Raw genomic sequence first — 18,288 nt, forward strand, 5'->3', positions numbered from 1 at the left:
TAACTGTATAATGTGCAAGTGTAATTGAACGCGACTATTATATGCATTTTGCTTAGGCAAGTAGGCACACTACAGCGGATGTCATTCCAGACAATATTGACCTAGAACAGAGCCCGCATTACAGCCCAGATACTCGTAAAAATTGTTTGTCCATGGCTACATGGTGTTTGTGATAGGTACGTACAGCTTGCTTACTTATTCAAGAAAGGGGATAGGAGAGACGAATGGCTATTGAGTTGAGTGTGATCAGGCCTCGTAGCTGAATGGCATTTCTGCGACGCGAAACGAAATCGAAACGCCGCAGAAAGGTAGTCTGGCTCTGTCGCGGCAATACGCAAGAGCTACCTACGAAAGAGATATTATCGTGAGCGTTTCGTGAGCGTTTGTACATTCGGCTACGCACACTGATACTCGAAAAAAGTGTTTGTAATACATGGTGTTTGTGATACGTACAGCTTGCTTACTTATTCAAAAATGTCGCCTGTAAGTAACGAAAACATTGTAACTAATAATTATTACCAACGAATAAACTTGACTACTTGTATATTTTGAGGAGTATAATGTATGTTATTAGCGATTTTCTAACTTCAGTTAATTTTTACAGGTTGTAATTTGTAACTAAAGTCAAGCTAAAATGGCCAATACGGTTTCTCAGGAAGAACTGCGAGGAAGGATCTAGTAGAGGGATCTATGCACCTCTAGAGTTCCTTAGGACTAGGTAAAGCGAAAGATATTAAGTATCAATGTCTTTAAATTAAATGCAATATCCCTATTCTAGATTTCATCAGCTCTCCAATAGTCTTTACACCCTGGCAGTAGTTAGTGGCAGTGCTGCCATTGCGTATGTTCTATTCTATGACACGGGCAAAGGCAGCAACCGTTAGTGTACCCCTTACATTTCATCAAAGGGTATCTACGTATTGGCTTCAGCTCCACACGTACGTCTTTCAAAGGTCTGGAACACCATTGTGATGGCCAATAACAAATATAATATATTATGGAACATCATTAGAGCCAATTTTGTATGCAAATCAACAAAATGTGGATATTTTTATTTATTTATTCATACGGTCACCCTTGTATAAAGCCCCTTACCCCTATCTTGCCTCGATCGCGATTAAGGCCGTAATCGCACGCCATATGTCAACATTTTATAAATTTTATTTGCATGGGTCACCTTTGCTACATTCGCACTTACGGAGTATATCGCCGAATTAGTCAATCTGAATAATAATAGCCATCATTCATAATCCCAATAGCTCACATAGATGTTGTGAAAAGCGGTATGTGTCACATGATAGCAAATTATTTTCACCTTGGGCGTGTACACTTGAATACCTCACTAAGCTCAGGATTCAATAAACAACATCACTATAAAAAATTACATTTTGCTCCCTTGTGACACAATCTACTAATTTTGACTTGTAACCTATACTTAATATTAATACACTTAGAAGGTAACACATGTTTACTACGACAGTTTGGAAAAGTTTCCCGTCATCAGCCGGGCCCGCACAATAGTTGGGAAGGGGCGCTCGGCTCGGCGGCACGCGTTCCACGTTTGAATTTAAACTCGCGTTTCAAAATTCGAACACGGTGACCGTTTTGAAACTTTTTCTATGATGTGAGGTTCTGAAACTCGGCAACGTATAAGTACCTACATGAGTGCGCGATAGTGACGCGTGTTTTAATTTTGTGCTGCGTGTTTCGTTATTCATTGGGAAGATTAAGAATAATATGTACTATTAGTGGAAATGTATGAAAAGTCGTATGAAAATAAGATGATGAAGCTTATAGGTAGGTCATTTAGGGTAAACTGCCTGTAACTGGCTCCCTTCTAGTAACTGACCACCGTCCGTGTCCTAAAAATAAACTCTGTAGATTGGTTAACAGAATTTATTTTAGCATAACGTGTTGCAGTGTGTGTGAGTAATTTTTAGGGACAACTCACACTTCACCAAAATTTTGACTACATCAAAATTGTTTTCAGAAAAGTAGCTAATGTTTCCTTAGATAGTTTCCCTGTTTCTCCTATAAAGAGTTGCCGATTCCTCCATATTGTCCCACTTAAAAAACAATGTAATTATGTAACTTCTCCTATTTGATGGCAAGCGGGATTTTACCATTATCAACATTTTTTTTCTGTAAAATTTTCCTGAGTTAGGTATACACCGTGTTTTTTTTGTTTTCCGTTAAATTCGACACGTAACCAGGTTCATTATCAGGAACCACCCTGTATATCACTTTTAGTTAATTTCGCAAAAAAAAATTTTTCATCATTTTCATACATAATAAATGAATTTATTAATGTGAGAGACCCTTAAGAATAACATTCGAGTTAGTGTCAAGTGATTGACGGCACATGTCAAAACAGATAACATTAGGAATTGGTAAAGGCTGTCACACATGTGTTCAGTAATTATCTTTATTTTTTTAATAACTGGATAACCGTAAGAGTTAAGACGATAGTTCCTTAGAGAAATTAATTGTATTTGATCTTCCCTTAAAGTTAATAGAATTCAATAAAAACAGGTGTATAGTCAACAACACAGCTGTGCCAAAAATATGTATGTACAGAACTTTATTGCCTGTAAGTACATTAAGGTGTGTATACATATTTTTGGCACTTTGTCTGTATTCACAGCTGTGTTGTTGACTGTAGTTACATCCTGTCACCTGTATAGGATGTACCTACAGTCAACCTACCTACCTAACCTATACAGGTTCATTGTGCTAGTTTCCGTCCACTGTGCTAGTTTTCGTCTACACAACAATATCTCAATAGAAACATTTTCATAAATAAACGTTTCCAAGACGAGAACATAATGGACTAAAAGCCCAGAGCCGCAAGAGCATCCTAATTTTCTCAAGGATTAAACATTTGGGATAATGTAGGGTTTGTATCGACGTTTAATGTCTGCATAATATTTACTAGTTTGGCCCAACGGCTATTTTCCTGAAAAAAATATACATATATACACCAAGTTTTTATTGAATTCCGTTAACTTTAAGGAAAAGTTATCAAATACAATTAATTTCTCTAAGAAACTAGCGTCTTAATTCTTACGGTTATTTAGTTATTAAAAAAATAAAAATAATTACTGAATACGTGTGTGACGGCCTTTACCACTTCCTAATGTTATTTGTTTTGACATGTGGCGTCAATCACTTGAAACTTAATATTATTCTTAATGGTCTCTCACACTAATAAAAAAAAATTGGCGAATTTAACTAGAAGTTGCCCGCCGAGTTTCTTGCCGGTCCCATAGTGGATACCCCTTCCCAACTGAGGGGGGACTGAAATCTTCTCGAGGCTGAGGCGTAGGGTTAGAGCCGGCGTAGCTTTATTTGACGTTCATATGCGCATTGTAATATTCCTACTTGAAAAATAAATATTTCATTTTCATTTTTCATTTTCAAAGTGATATACATGGTGGTTCCTGAATCTAACGACGTGTCGAATTTAACGGAAAACAAAAAAAACACGGTGTATAAGTACTGTACCACTAACTTTCCCTATATTATTATTCTCAAGGCTGATCTTTATGTATGTGGAACCTCACATAACTGGAACACGAATGAAATTCAAAATCTGACTAATTATGTTAGTCGTAAATTGACGTTAGTGTTTGAAACTCAACACTGGAGTATTAGCGCCGTAAAATTTGCGGAACAAAGGTACGGCACGTTAGATTTTTATAGGCGCGAGCTCGTTCTTTGGGTTAGGTAACGTAACATAAATATCTGCCTAAGGGACGGTTACATCAAACCCTCTGTCACCGTTAAAGCGTTCGTTCAATTTTATTGTATGGGCAGTTCCATAGACGTCTGCTGCGTGACGATGATGTGTCTGTCAAAAGTGGTTGATGCAACTGGCCCTAAGTAAAGATGTGACGTTATCTGGGTAAAGGGACCTTATTGTAGATGGCGCTTACGTCCCGTGGCGTCGTATTTGTACACGAACATCGCTCATAACGCCGTAAGCGCCATCGACAATAAGGTCTCTTTACCCAGATAATGTCACATACAAATAATTACTACACATATTTATGTTGTTTGTTATAAATACTCGTATATGAAGCCGATTAAAAGTAGGTACCACTGTTGATTATTTGTTTTAACACAATTGAGGAATCATAATCATACCCATATTAAAATAATCCATTTGGTAGTTTGCATTTGCAATCTAGAGTAGTTCAAAATAGGTATATTGTGAAGAAGCAGTTCATATTTCTTGAACAATTTTGGCTCTTATTATGTAATTGTGTTGTTCAGCCTTGCAATGTTGGTTGGTGGTGGTTTGGCCCTTTCGAAGTTACACATTTCTCGAAAGAGACTGTTATCACAATTAAGGCAATTAAATGTAACGACTCAGTATTTTTTTTCACATGTGATAAAATATTCTCAGGGAGAAACTGGTAAAAGTGGTGTACTACATATTATAATCATTGCTCAAAGTAATTCATTCTGTTAAAAGTTGCACTTTTGTTACAGAAACTATTATCTGATTGCAGGCCATAGACTATAACTAGGTAGGCATTTTCGCGAGAACAATCACCAAACATATTTTTTCTAAGCTAGGTAAATTTTATGTTTTTCCTACTCAGAATCATGAGCCCTTTCGATATTGGCCAAAAAACAAGAGACATAAAAGTGGTCCCAAAATTTTCTATCATTTTGCGTACTTTCCACTTTGTAACCGCTGTATAAAGTGTTTGAAAAATGGTAACGAAGTGGAAAAATTCAATATGAGACGCTTTTTTTTACCTAGTAAGATCGAAAGGGCCCGTGATTCGGAATAGGAAAAACATTAAATTTACTTATTTTACAAAAAAAGCTCTTGAATCTTTTTTCGCGATAATACCCAGGTACTTACTCAGTAATTTTGTGCGGCGAAAAAAAAAGTTTGATGAAAAAATGTTCTCAGCAAAAAAGTAGTAAAAGTGGTAACTTTTTTCTTTTAAATTTATGCTTCTAGTGACTCATTGTGTTAAAAATTGTACTTTTGTAATAGGGATCTATTATCACATTTTAACCCAGAAAATGTACCAACAACTCACTCATTTTCTCACAAAAAATGTTCTCACCGATAGAATGGTAAAAATACGTAAAAGTGTTAATTTCTTAAATTACACACTGCTTCAAAGACATGGAGTTGTGTTATTGTCAATAATTGCCCGGTGATTATCTATTTGACAGGCGCTATGTGACCACAATGGCCGGAGCGATGTGAATGAGCCATGGCGGCGCGGTCCTGCCTCCTCGTTGCGCTTGCCTTCACTATCGGTGAGTCTATTATAGGTTAGAAAGAGTTGGACTCGCCCACTGAGGGTTTCAAGCACTTTTTTTTATAAAGTATTTTTTTTATTTGTGTGGTATAAGGAGATATTGTTTGCGCTATGTGAGCCCCGCAATGGCGGAGCCCTGTGAATGAGCCAGAGTTTTTGGCGACATAAATGCTATAAACATGAAAACATCCCTATCGCGTTAACCTAGAAATTATTATTTTCATGCCTGAAGGGAGTGTATACCATAAGTTAAGGTTTCAATATCAACTCGATACGTCCACGCATTTCCGTAATAAGGAATCTTGACGGACAGACAGACAGGCAGACGGACGGACGGCAGAGCGGACAACAAAAAGTTCAGTGTGGCACGGAACCCTAAAAAAGAATAGAAAGTCCTTTCCCTAGACCTAATGACACCGCAATCATGCAACATTAATGACAGTGAACTAGGAACAGTAGTCAGTAGTGTCATTCGACCGACAAAAGTTCGCACGCGATAAGCTAGGCCCCAGGGCAGGTGCTCCCAACCTTTTTCACTCCATGGCGCAGTTTTTTTGCGCCAATCTCATGTTTTTCTCCACGGCTTGCAAGCTTACCTAGGTACTAAAGTGAGAATGATTGCCTCATTACGCATCACGGCATTCACGGCACTCCAGAAAGCCGCGGTAAAAAGTTTGAGAACCCCTGGACTAGGGTATGGTATGGTGTACCGAAAGGTTCTCAGGCAAAAGGTGTAATTGACAGTTGTTAATGGGAATAGTTTTTAAATGCATGGTTTGCTTCTTAGTTCTGTAATTTAGAAAACAAGTGCGGGTCGGATTCGCTTCCCAAAGGGTCTAGTGAAATCGTAGGTAGGTACATAAGTACTCGTCAAAGACATATATAACTCCGTATAGACAGATAAAGTCTAAGAAAAAAAGTACCTCAGTACCATACAGAAAAAGGTACGGTGGCCTAGATGGCATTACAGCTTTGGGGTACGCTCAGCTAGATGGCGCTAATATTAATATTTGACATTTTAAAACATATCAAGCTAAGAATATGGGCCAAATTGTCAAACCGAGGTTCAAATGTTTTAAGCCTGTGTCAAGAGATGGCAGTCTATACACTGTGATTACACATTTTAGTTCGACAGTACCTCTCTATAATACTCGATTCTCTTTGGTACTCGTATATGAACTGGAGGAGGCATGAGACGCATGATTTTTTCAGATTTGAAATAGGTAATTTGGTGAATATCTTCAAACGATCTAAAATACAGTATATTTAATAAAGAATTTCTACCCTTATACTTTGTTTAATAGTGATAACATATGGTTATTCCTTACGATAGGTTTCTTTTATTTATTGTATATATTGTATTTTGGTTATTTTGTACGTCTGTGATGTATGTAAATATTTTTGGATTCTTGAGTTGGGCTACCTACTTTCATACTTAGGTATATGATTGCAACATCAAAATAACAAACGACAAAGTCGACAAACTCCTTTTTTCCACTTTACCAACCCGTTGCAGGTAATCAAGTAGGTTAATTGTTTGGAAATACAGTTACAAAATAATGTTTTCGTTATCTGGTAACTTGAGCATAACTGCGTTTACGTAAAAAGAGCATTAATTTAAATTAATTATTAATATTAGAAAAGGGTGCGCGGTAGGTAGTTTGCGGCAAATGCGAGTTTTAAGTTCAAGATGCATGACTGCACCGAAGATAAGTTTCTGAAATTTGAATATTGTTCTTCACTCATTTATTGCCGAGCTTTACGGTCATTTTTTACAGCATTTGAAAAAAAAAATGTTTTTGAGTTGATAATAAACCAGCCTGTAACTCAGACATCAAATGAAGCGATCGCCAACTGTTGAGTTGTGTAATACGATGGCAATTTGCATGAGAAAGTTTCTCATGTGGAGATAGTTGAAGGGATAGAGAGTGACATAGGCTACTTTTGTATGTTTCGAACCCCCACTTCCCTATAATGGGGGGTGGAAATTTGTATGGAACATTCCGCAATTTTCGAATTGAACGCGAGCGAAGCCGCGGGCAGAAGCTAGTAAAAATAAATCAACTAAGGTGCATTAGGGTAATTCCGAATGACAGAAATGCTCGGAAAATTCCGAAAGGGAAATCTTCATTTGATGGAAATAATGGTGATTTTTATGCGACTTTCGTAATTAGACTACTTTCGGAATTACCCTAATGCACCTTATAACCTATTTATTAGCTATCCGCAGTACTATCTCCAATATAAGTGATCTAGAATGTCAAGAGCGTGTGCAATTGTGCAGCAACTGCATGCAGCAGTCTTCTAATAGACTAATGAGGACAGACAGCGCCGGCAACATCGGTTAATAATTGAGACCGCTTCATCTGACCTGAACCACTCTAGCGGCTTTTGATCATCCGCTAAACCGATATGGGTCGTGTCATTCATGAAGACACATGCCTTGGCTCGTATTGTCATGGAATAAAAGGTAAGATTTGTCAAATACACGCGTCATCGTGAATTAAACGGGATAAATATAATCTGGAAATTGCACGTTGGCGACAATAGTCTGTCGAAACGTGTCTCCCAGTCGGATGAAATGCCGCGACTTTGTCGGACTTCCTGAAACGCCCGCCCACCCCCTCTCGGTTACCTCACAGTTACCGCCTGTCAAATACGCGAACAGTCGACCTGTCATATATCACTCATAGTACGCATTCACCTACACGAGCTTAGACTGTGTGCTAGGAACGCGCCTCTTTCATATATTTGATTGCCAGTGTCCGAGGTATGCAGGGGTGCTAAGCTGAAATCTTGATTGATTTTACTATAAGCACCTAAGCTATGTCCAGCCCATGGCCTAAAATAATATCACATCTCGGACACAGGCGATCAAATATATGAAAGAGGCTCGTTCCTAGCCCACATTCTAAACTCGTGTAGGTGAACGCGTACCATGCTTTTATGAGTAAGATATGACATGTTAACTGTTCGCGTTTTTGACAGGCGGTAGCTGTGAGGTAACCGAGAGGTGGTGGGCGGCGCTTTGAGCGGGGAGCGGGAGTGGCCATACTGTACGATAGTACTCTTTATTATACTGCTAATAAGCTAATATGCTGGTGACAGTACAAAGAGAAATGAAACGTGCAGACGTTACATGTCCAGCTCTCAAATTAGCTCAGATAACAGACCGGGACATCCTAGACCACTCCTAGACGCATGTAACGTAGTACTACTCAGGGTGCGTAGCCGAATGGCACAAACGCTCACGAAACGAAACGCTCGTAGATATCTATCTCTATCGCTCTTGCGTAATGGCGCGACAGAGCCAGACTACGCGGCGTTTCGTTTTCGTTTCGCGTCGCAGAAATGCCATTCGGCTACGGGGCCAGATTAGACGACCCGACCTACATGCATACGAAAGCTCTAATTTATTCTTTGTCCTAGTGGCCGACTGATTTATTACCACTTTGTGCCTGTTACATTTTCTTACTCTTTTATAAGTGTGTTTTCACATTGTCCGATCCAATATCGGATGTGGGACCGATATCCCATATATTCAAGCCGCCTTCTTTGATTTTCGCCTTTGAAATCCTTCCTACATCCGATTTCGGATCGGATAATGTGAAAACGCACTAAGGGTTTGGGTTTTAGGACTGTAACACAACTATGTACAACGTGTAGGGGAAATGCACGCTAACTGCATCGTCAGTCTTTTTCGGCTGTACGATCGGCAGCTGCAGATTTTGTTAATATACGAGTACAATTATCTTCTTGGCTAAGTTTTCTGGGCGTAATCTATCAATGATTTGTATTATCGCAAGCGATCTTTACCTTGACGCCTTGACTTAGCTAGGCACCGCATCACATGTTTGATAACTTCATCAGGGAAAATCTTATGACGAAAATTATTTGCATCTGTTGGATTACTTGGATTTTACGCAACGCGTTTTTTGGGAAAAGACAAAATCGCCACATTTATAATTCTTCGAGTCGAGCCTTATATTTCATCCAGCCTTGGTTATGAATGTAATCAGTAATTCTTTATTGCTATCATAGGTAGGTACATAAGTTGGTACATTTCAGTAGGTATAGCACAGCTATGAACCCTGTAAGGGCACTGCAAATATAGTTCTTAATAACTAAAAATCTTAATACCTATAATCTTATAAATCTTAATACCTATAATCTTAATACATATATTGTTATGAGAACATTTTAATGTTGTAACATATTTTTCCCCTCATATCATCATTCTTTTGTCCTTTATCCCAGTAAAAACATTTTATCCACTTGGGTAAAGTAATTTGCGCACCTTGAATAAAGTCTTTTCTGCTTTAAAATTCTGTCACTCGTTATCTCATCATTAACTTGTTTTAGTTCCATATGGCATGTCTCACACAGTCCATCCACCTCTTCTTCGTTTTTTCCTCGCTATAGTGACTTTTGTGTTACACACCTTCCAATTCATTCGTAATATCTTGTTGAAAAACTCGTCACATGCTCTTTCTATCCCTCCGCATTACATGTCCATACCATGCTAGTCGATTCGCTCTTACTTTTTCAACAATCGTAACATATTTTAATTTTGTAACATATTTCTAATGTTGTAACATATTTTAATTTTCAAAAAATTCTTCATGTTATGATATCTTACTTATCTTATCTCTTGTAATTCGTTGCTCCCTGTTTACACTAATGGTTTATTATGATTCGTATTCGTGCTCCGTCGCACTAACGACGGGGGTTGTTCCAAATTGCTCGCAGGAAATTAGTTCCCAGGGGACAAATGTTTCACTTCACCGATTTGGTTAGTCTTTATTACAATTATTGTAGGCTTTTAAACTTTAAAATAATGAAAAAAAAATAGTGAATAACATATATTTCTATTTATCGAGTAGAACTTCATGCAGTCGCGAGTCGGCCACGTTTCTTTTTATGTTCAAAGATGCTAAATGAAGAGATTTGGACTGCACTGCTATAATAATAATACAAATATAATAACCTAGAGCGGCTAGAGTACGAGGAACAGCCCATTTTGCAGACCAGGTGCCGTAGCCGAATCGCATTTCTGCGACGCGAAACGAAAATGAAACGCCGCGAAAGGTAGTCTTGCTCTGTCGCGCCAATACGCAAGAGCGATAGAAATAGACATCTATTAAATGATGATAATAGTATGAATTTTCTGAGATGAACTTTTCGGTTTTGCCCTAATCTGTTAAACAAAGGCCTTTGTTTCTATTATTCGCCGCGGTTAGCTCCCGTTTCCACAGCACGTGCTAAAGTCTCTGTGTAGTTAAAAAGCAACTATCATGATAGCAATAAGGTTCAAATTTATTAAACAGTTTGCAGTGTGCAGCACGGGAAGCATGGTCGCGCGATAGATGATAAAATAGCAGGCCGTTCCTATCGCACTATTTGTAAGTGTGATAGGGACGGCCTGATATTTTATCGTCTATCGCGCGACCATGCTTCCCGTGCAGGTAACTTTTTTTGAAGATGACAAAACGTGTTATCTCCGAAAGGGCTTTTTATGGATTTGAACCTTATTGCTATCATGATAGTTGCTTTTTAACTACACTGAGACTTTAGCACGTGCTGTGGAAACGGGAGCTAACCGCGGCGAATAATAGAAACAAAGGCCTTTGTTTAACAGATTAGGGCAAAGCCGAAAAGTGCATCTCAGAAAATTCATACTATACGAGCGTTTCGTTTCGTGAGCGTTTTTACCATTCGGCTACGTACCCTGGCAAGCAAAGCGGTTATTCGAACCGCTGATAAATGTCAGAGTCGCAGTCATACATCTAGCACGACGATTTCTACGAGTATGTACCTTACCTAGTATGGATTCGCGCGCGAGAGCACAAGTTATGCTAAACCGCCTGATAAATGTTGATGAATCGTTGTTTGTGCACAGAAAGCGCATGCTCACTACAGCTGCTGGAGCTCCGCGTTCCCTCGCACGTGGCGCGCGGCGCGCGCGCAGCGCTCGCCTGCCGCTGGCAGCTCGCGCCGCACGACGTGCTGTACTCCGTCAAGTGGTACAAAGTGGGTTGTAGCCAAATACAGGTGGGACACGACCCACGACGTAGGTACAGTATTGGTCAAGTGGTAAGAAGGTGGGTTATAGCCAGACATACCTACATGGCTCACGACGTGCTGTACCTACTTCGTAATTGGAACAAGGTGGGTTGTATGTAGCCAGACCTGCCGGTGTAGCCGAATGGCAATCGTCGACGCCAGGCACCGACAGAAATGCAGTCGAGCATACGCAAGAGCGATAGAGATAGATAGCTACGAAACAGATATTACAATGAGGGTTTGTGCATTTGGCTTGTACTATTATATATTCTGTGATTTGGCTACGTGGCACTAAATAATTATAGGTATTTTTTTATTACAGGACGGCAAGGAGTTCTTCCGGCACGTTCCTCGAGACCCGGAGCCAAGGAGGCGCTTCCCGCTGCCCGGGGTTTATGTCGAGGTGCGTTTGTCTCCCTCACCTGCTGCTTACCACTTTAAAATGCAAAATTAACCTCAAAACACACTTAATATCCCTAAAATCCGGATTTTATAAATTACTTGTTTCAAGGTTAATGGAAAAATCTTTGATTCCATCTTTCTAGAACTCTGACTCGTCGGGCTCGAACGTGACGCTAGGCCCGGCCGAGCTGGCAACAGAGGGCCGCTACCGCTGCGAGGTGTCGGGGGAGCGACCGCTCTTCCCGACCGTGTCCGACCACGCCGATATGACCGTCGTCGGTATGTACATACTACAACAGCCAGTGACCGTCGGCAGTGTACTACAACAGTCAATGACTTGTCGCCATGACTGTTAACGGTATGTACTGCAACAGCCAGTGCTGTGGCGCTAATAGAACTGGAAATAGTCGAAATAGAAGGCCGCTACCGTTGCAAGGTGTCCGCGGGGAACGACCGCTCTTCTCGACCGTGTCTGACCACGCCGATATGATCGTCGTAGATATGTGTCTAATGTATAAAAACTTAACAATGTTCAAAAATACTCAAACCTAGAAAAAAATCCAAAATATAGCTGAATAAACCTCGCGTGATTTATGCATGCGCCAACATATTTAAGCAAAGACATAGGTCTATAACTCCGTATAAAAATGTGCGCTAATATTATTAATATTTGACAATTTTAACACATATATTAAGTTAAAAATGTCATTTGATATTTCATGACTAATTTTAAAAAATCTCGTATCTCACGCTGTTCCTCAAAGTTAAAACGCAGTAAGTCTATATGCATTCCATACATACTTACTACAATTTTCTTTTCATTGACAGACGAAGATACAAGTTTTTTTAAAAGTAGTGACGATTTGCCAGTCGCTTTTCGGTGAAGGAAAACATCGTGAGGAAACCGAACTAATTCTAATAAGGCCTAGTTACCCTTCGGGTTGGAAGGTCAGATGGCAGTCACTTTCGTAAAAACTAGTGCCTACGCCAAATCTTGGGATTAGTTGTCAAAGCGGACCCCAGGCTCCCATAAGCCGTGGCAAATGCCGGGATAACGCAAGGAGGATGATGATTAAGTTAAAAATATGTCAAATTATCAAAATTGAAGTTCAAAAGTTTTGAACCTATAGTACGTGTCGAGAAATAGCAGTCTATGCATTGTGAGACTGTGACTACACATTTTACTTTCACAGTAATTATCTACCTAATATGTATAGGTATTATAGGTAAGTACTCGATCCCCCTTGATGTGATTAATATATTGTAGATTCTGGGCCGACGACTCCCTAGCGCCACGCCAGTTTTGTAACTGGCATCGGACTGGGCATTTAACATTTGACAATGTTCCGTCACGCGATTGTCCAGGGAATGTCCACTAACACTAGTAACACTTGCACTGACCATTGGTGAGCCTTATATGTTATCCATAAGGTTTAGTACCAAGTAAGGATTATTTTTAGGATTTACATACTTCATACTAAGAATCGTACCTCGATTTTTAGCGCCTATCATAACTACACTGATAATGCTTAACAATTTTTTTTTTTTTTCAAAATGTTTTCAGATTTTAAAATAAAGAAATCTTATAAAAATAAAAACCCGCAAAAATATTTGGGGAAAATATGATTTTGGGCACTTTTAGACTGCGAAACAGCGCGAATCGCGATCTAGTTTTAAGTATATTTTCCCCTCACTAGCTCGCAAACATGTGTTTTGTCCTTTAATACCAGCGGGTAAAAACGCATTTTATCCACTAGTGGGTAAAGTATTTTGACCTTGAATAAAGTCAAAATAACTGCATTAAAATTGAAAAAAGTAGGTGAATCTATTAATAAAGATGATTTACCACCTGTGGAACTACTGGAAGCAGTGATAAACGCATTTTTTGCGTTGTAGTTTCCTCGCTATAGTGAGAGGAAAAGTTTTGTGTTACACTCGGGTGCAAATGTATTTTACTTCTCGTGTGTTAAAAAACTCGCAAGTTCAGGATTCTATTCTCGAACCACTCGCTTCGCTCGTGGTTCAACTATAGAATCCTTTCACTAGCTCGTTTTTCAATTCCACACTCGGCGTTAAAATACAACTTTGCCCCCTTGTATAACAAATAACTATTTTTTGTATAGGCTTTGTCAGTCCAGTAATAAATCGTTCTTGGTATCAAGGGATATTATTATTTTCATTTTCAAAAAGGATGTAATACCCGTTTGTTACCTGTATAATTATGAATAAACTTAAACTTTAATCCGTGCTCTTTGCTTTAATCCTTTTCGCCTGCACATTTGCTACGAGCAAAAGTTGTGCTCGTAACTTTATTTCAAGGTAAGTATAGAATACAATTACTGAAATGATATTATCTTTCTCAACTTTACTAAGACTAGTGACATTCCGGTAGCAGACGAGATCAGTGTTCAGAGTTTAAAAAATACCCGGGCTCATTTTTGGCACTGTCGAGCTTAGTACTTTAATTAATTTAATTTTAGTTCAAAATTCGTATTTATTTACGAACAGGACATAAGACTGTATATCAGGGTGCGTAGGCAAGATGTCAATCGCTTACGCTCCAAACGAAACACCATGTGACACACATGATGCGTGACAGAGCGACTACAGACTACCATATCGTTCACTACGGAGCGAGCGATTGTCACCTTGGCCAGGCGGGATCGGTCATCGGTCGGCTACGGTGAACGCTTACCACCGGGCTGGGAGTAGGTATGCTTGTTTGCTGACGACTGAAAAAGGTGGTACCTTAAAAATACCTGTTAGTAGTAGTTGGTAGTAGGTTGCCTATTTTAAATCAGCTGCCAAATAGGAGAAAAACTATTTGATGATTTATAAATGTCAACTTCAATTTAAAAGTCAATCTAATGGGCTGAACATTATCTCTTCTGGATTGGCCTTCATTGAGCGTAGGTATTCACGGCACTCGAGCAATTTTTCAATATGCGAAATTACTATTAAGGTATTAAGTAGGCGTCAAACATTGTGCGCCATACTGTGAATTAAACGTTTTCACTTTACGACTTCTAATCTAATCATATCGCAAGGTCTACAGCTCACAGTAGGTAAGTAGTTGTAATTACACCGGATAGCTAATATGCATAATAATATGTAGCTGAAGTCCTGGCTCGTTATGCAACGACGAAGCCAGGAAAGTTCCCGAGTGTCCCAGGTCCCAGCTGATATGGGACGGCGGATGAATCTTAATATTTTACAGCGTGAGCCGAAGTGCAAGCAGAATAAGACAAGATTATCTTTGTTAACTTTGTTCAAACTTTCTTGAAGTTCTTGGATGGTGCGAACTTGTGAAACTTTGACTGATTTCATTTCCCGTTATTGGTGTAAAATAACGTGTATTTAAATTTATTACTAATTACCTATAAGGAGTACATAGTAAAATCGTTAGACAAATCGATAGGACACATTTAAGATAATCGAACTATCCTTATCCTTTGTCAATAGAAAAAGGCGCGAAATTTAACAGGGGTGGTGCCTTGTGCGCTCGATTTTTTTTAAATTTGCCGCGTTTGTCTACTGTGACAAAACACGATTTAAGTACGATCACAAATTGGCGATTTATCTGTTCCAGTGGTACCGGAGAGCGGTCCAGCGCTGACCGGGTTCCGGTCGCGGTACCGCGCCGGCGAGCGCGTGCAGGCGGCGTGCGCGGCGGGGGCGGCGCGCCCGGCGCCGGCGTTGGCTTGGTGAGTGCTTCAACTGCGTGCGGCATGATGTGACCTACCCGACGCCGGTGATGTTTTCAGAGACCACCATCAAACATTCCCAAAAAAAACATTCGAACGTCGTCGTTCGCGGAAATGAGTCGGTTGGCGGGTATTCAGATAAATCAGTGCATTGAGAGTAGGGTTGCAAATAAAAAAAAAACAAATGGTTTTTTTTTCAGAATTATGAAAAAAAATCCAAGCACCTTGGTTTTTTTTCTAAATATGTATTTTTTTCATATGAACAAATAATACGACAATAACGGTTTTTCGTAATTTGTGACGTTTCAATAACAATAACGTACATTTTAATTCGATAAACATTCAGTATAGAGGTACAACCATTTATTGGGGAATCCCCGATGCAGCGTGGAACGTGGAGAGGTGGTGGTGTTGCCAACAGTAAATAGCGATAACTACTGACTACAATTGTGTAAATGTTAGTTTTATAAAACCAGAAATTAAAGTTATTAAATTAAATTTTTTTTCAGGTTTTTTTTTCAAGCCAGAAAAAAAAAACATTTTTTTTGCAACCCTAATTGAGAGACAAAAAGTAGCCTATGTTACTCTCCATCCCTTCAACTATCTCCACTTAAGAATCACGTCAATTCGTAGCTTCGTTTAGACGGACAAACAAACAGACACACACACACTTTCCCATTTATAATATTAGTAAGGATTTTATAGGAGATTAGATTTCACCACGTGTGCAGTTATCCGTATATTTGTTTCATAGTTTTAAAGAGAGAATTTTTGAAATTATTTCAGGAGAAAAATACCTAAAAGTACCATTCCAGATATTGTTTACAACGAGAGAATTCTAAACTTTGTTTTCTTTAGGTACGTGAACGGCGAGCCGGCGCCACCCGCCGCGGTCGGGCCTCTGGCGCGTCGCGTGCACCTCGGGCTGGAGACGGTGAGCCTGCCGCTGGACTTCAGAGTCACCGAGGACCACTTCAGGAACAACGGGCTGAAAGTCAAGGTTAGTGTTATGTACCACTTCAGTTTATTTATTTTATGCACGGTACTGACGCGTTACAGGCACAGGGGGCTCGAGACATTGACCCTCTCGCAAGACCACTGAGGAACACTTCAGGATACGGTCGGTGACGGAACGGGCTAGTGGGTAAGGTCTGATACGTTTACAAAGAATATTTTTTTGACGGATACGCTCCTATCACGGTCATGGTATGGTACGGTCTAGCGGGCAAAGACCTTTAAAGGTAACTTAAAGTGAGCGTCATATTACCAGGTAAATTTCGTTTACTTATGCTTGGGATTGTGGCATGTTGCGTTTATAAGAGGGGTTAGGTTAAGATGTCTGGGTGCCTACTGCCTACAGTAACTCTTGAAGTACTTAGTACCTACTAAGTACTTCAAGAACAACGCCCTTAAAGTCGAGGTGAGTGCAGGTTAATGCTACGCGTTGCACTTCAATTCAGTCACGTCTTGCTCGTATTCAAGACATTGACAATAAAAAATAAGTTTTTATTTCGTTTTCATTAGTTAGACAACGTAAACAATAAATTTGTTATACAAGGGTGCAAAGTTGTATTTTAACGCCGAGTGTGGAATTGAAAACTCGCCAAGCTCAGGATTCTATTTTCGAACCACTCGTTTCGCTCGTGGTTCAACTATAGAATCCTTTCACTTGCGTTTTTCAACACACGAGAAGTAAAATACATTTGCACCCGTGTGTAACACAAAACTTTTCCTCTCACTATAGCGAGGAAATTACAACTCAAAAAACGCGTTTATCACTGCTTCCAGTAGTTCCACAGGTGATAAATCATCTCCATGGGTGAAACTAGCTTGTATCAATTTTAAAGCAGAAAATTTGACTATATTCAAGGTCAAATTACTTTATCCATTAGTGGATAAAATGCGTTTTTACCCGCTGGTATTAAAGGATAAAACACGTGTTTCCGAACTAGTGAGGGGAAAAACTAATTGTAACTTTAAGATAAGGACGCGACTTTACTTATAAGTATGTAAATTCATTTCATATTGTAGTTACGTCAGAGAGGAATTTAATATACTTACTTATCCGCTTGGTTAGAATTTAAATAGCTATAGAGCGGTATAACGCAGAGCGCAGGTAATGAGATGAGTTATAGCACTCGAGTTCGGAAACTATCGGTAGATAGCTTTAGTTCATCATTACTTAGACTTGAGTTCAGCCCGCAGGCGAACTTGTGGCGTAACTAATGAAATGATAACAAAACTTTAATGCCGATGAACTAGCATTATATCAAGTCATAAGATTTTACATAATATATTTACTACAAAGTGAGGGCAGCACCACTAGTGTACATAGTGACTTTTCACTTTATTTTTAAAACTTAAGTTTATAGTCTTGGTTTCAGATATTGTTTAATTCTTTCACAGTGCCTAGCAACCATTGAGTCGTTGTATTGGCGCAGCAACGAGGAGAGCGCAGTGCGCGCGCGCGACAACTCATATGACACCATGGAGCTGCGGCCGCGCGCCGACGCCGATGCCGACGACGGCGAACCTATCAGCGGCGCCGACGCCGACGTTGGAAGTATCGGCGCCGCCGACGCTGGTAAAAACGGCGCGTATGGTTGGCGCGTGTTCGGTGTAGTGATCTGTATTTGCTGTGTAATAAATGTTTTTTAAGAATAAAACTGTGTATTTTTGCTTATCTGCGTGAATAATAGTTATTATTTGTTTTACAAGAGGGCAAAGTTGTTGTTTAACCGCACGTGCCAATATGGATGGATACCCGAGCAAGCGAAAGATTCCAATATTGAACCGTGAGCGAAGGCACGAAGGTTAAACAAACTTTACAG

General features: G+C 39.6%; 1 protein-coding gene across 1 annotated transcript; it reads left to right on the forward strand.

Annotated features, from left to right (window-relative positions):
* Nucleotides 1–1,545: 1,545 nt before the first annotated feature.
* Nucleotides 1,546–18,115, forward strand: LOC125225283. The gene is made up of 8 exons (XM_048128917.1): nucleotides 1,546–1,797; nucleotides 5,200–5,286; nucleotides 11,188–11,318; nucleotides 11,674–11,754; nucleotides 11,897–12,032; nucleotides 15,343–15,457; nucleotides 16,316–16,457; nucleotides 17,864–18,115. Exons 2-8 carry the CDS (start codon nucleotides 5,241–5,243, stop codon nucleotides 18,113–18,115), a joined length of 903 nt encoding a protein of 300 aa, XP_047984874.1. The 5' UTR covers nucleotides 1,546–1,797; nucleotides 5,200–5,240.
* The last annotated feature ends 173 nt before the right edge of the window (nucleotides 18,116–18,288 follow it).

This window comes from Leguminivora glycinivorella, chromosome 1 (genome assembly GCF_023078275.1).
Source record: "Leguminivora glycinivorella isolate SPB_JAAS2020 chromosome 1, LegGlyc_1.1, whole genome shotgun sequence".
NCBI lineage: Eukaryota > Metazoa > Arthropoda > Insecta > Lepidoptera > Tortricidae > Leguminivora > Leguminivora glycinivorella.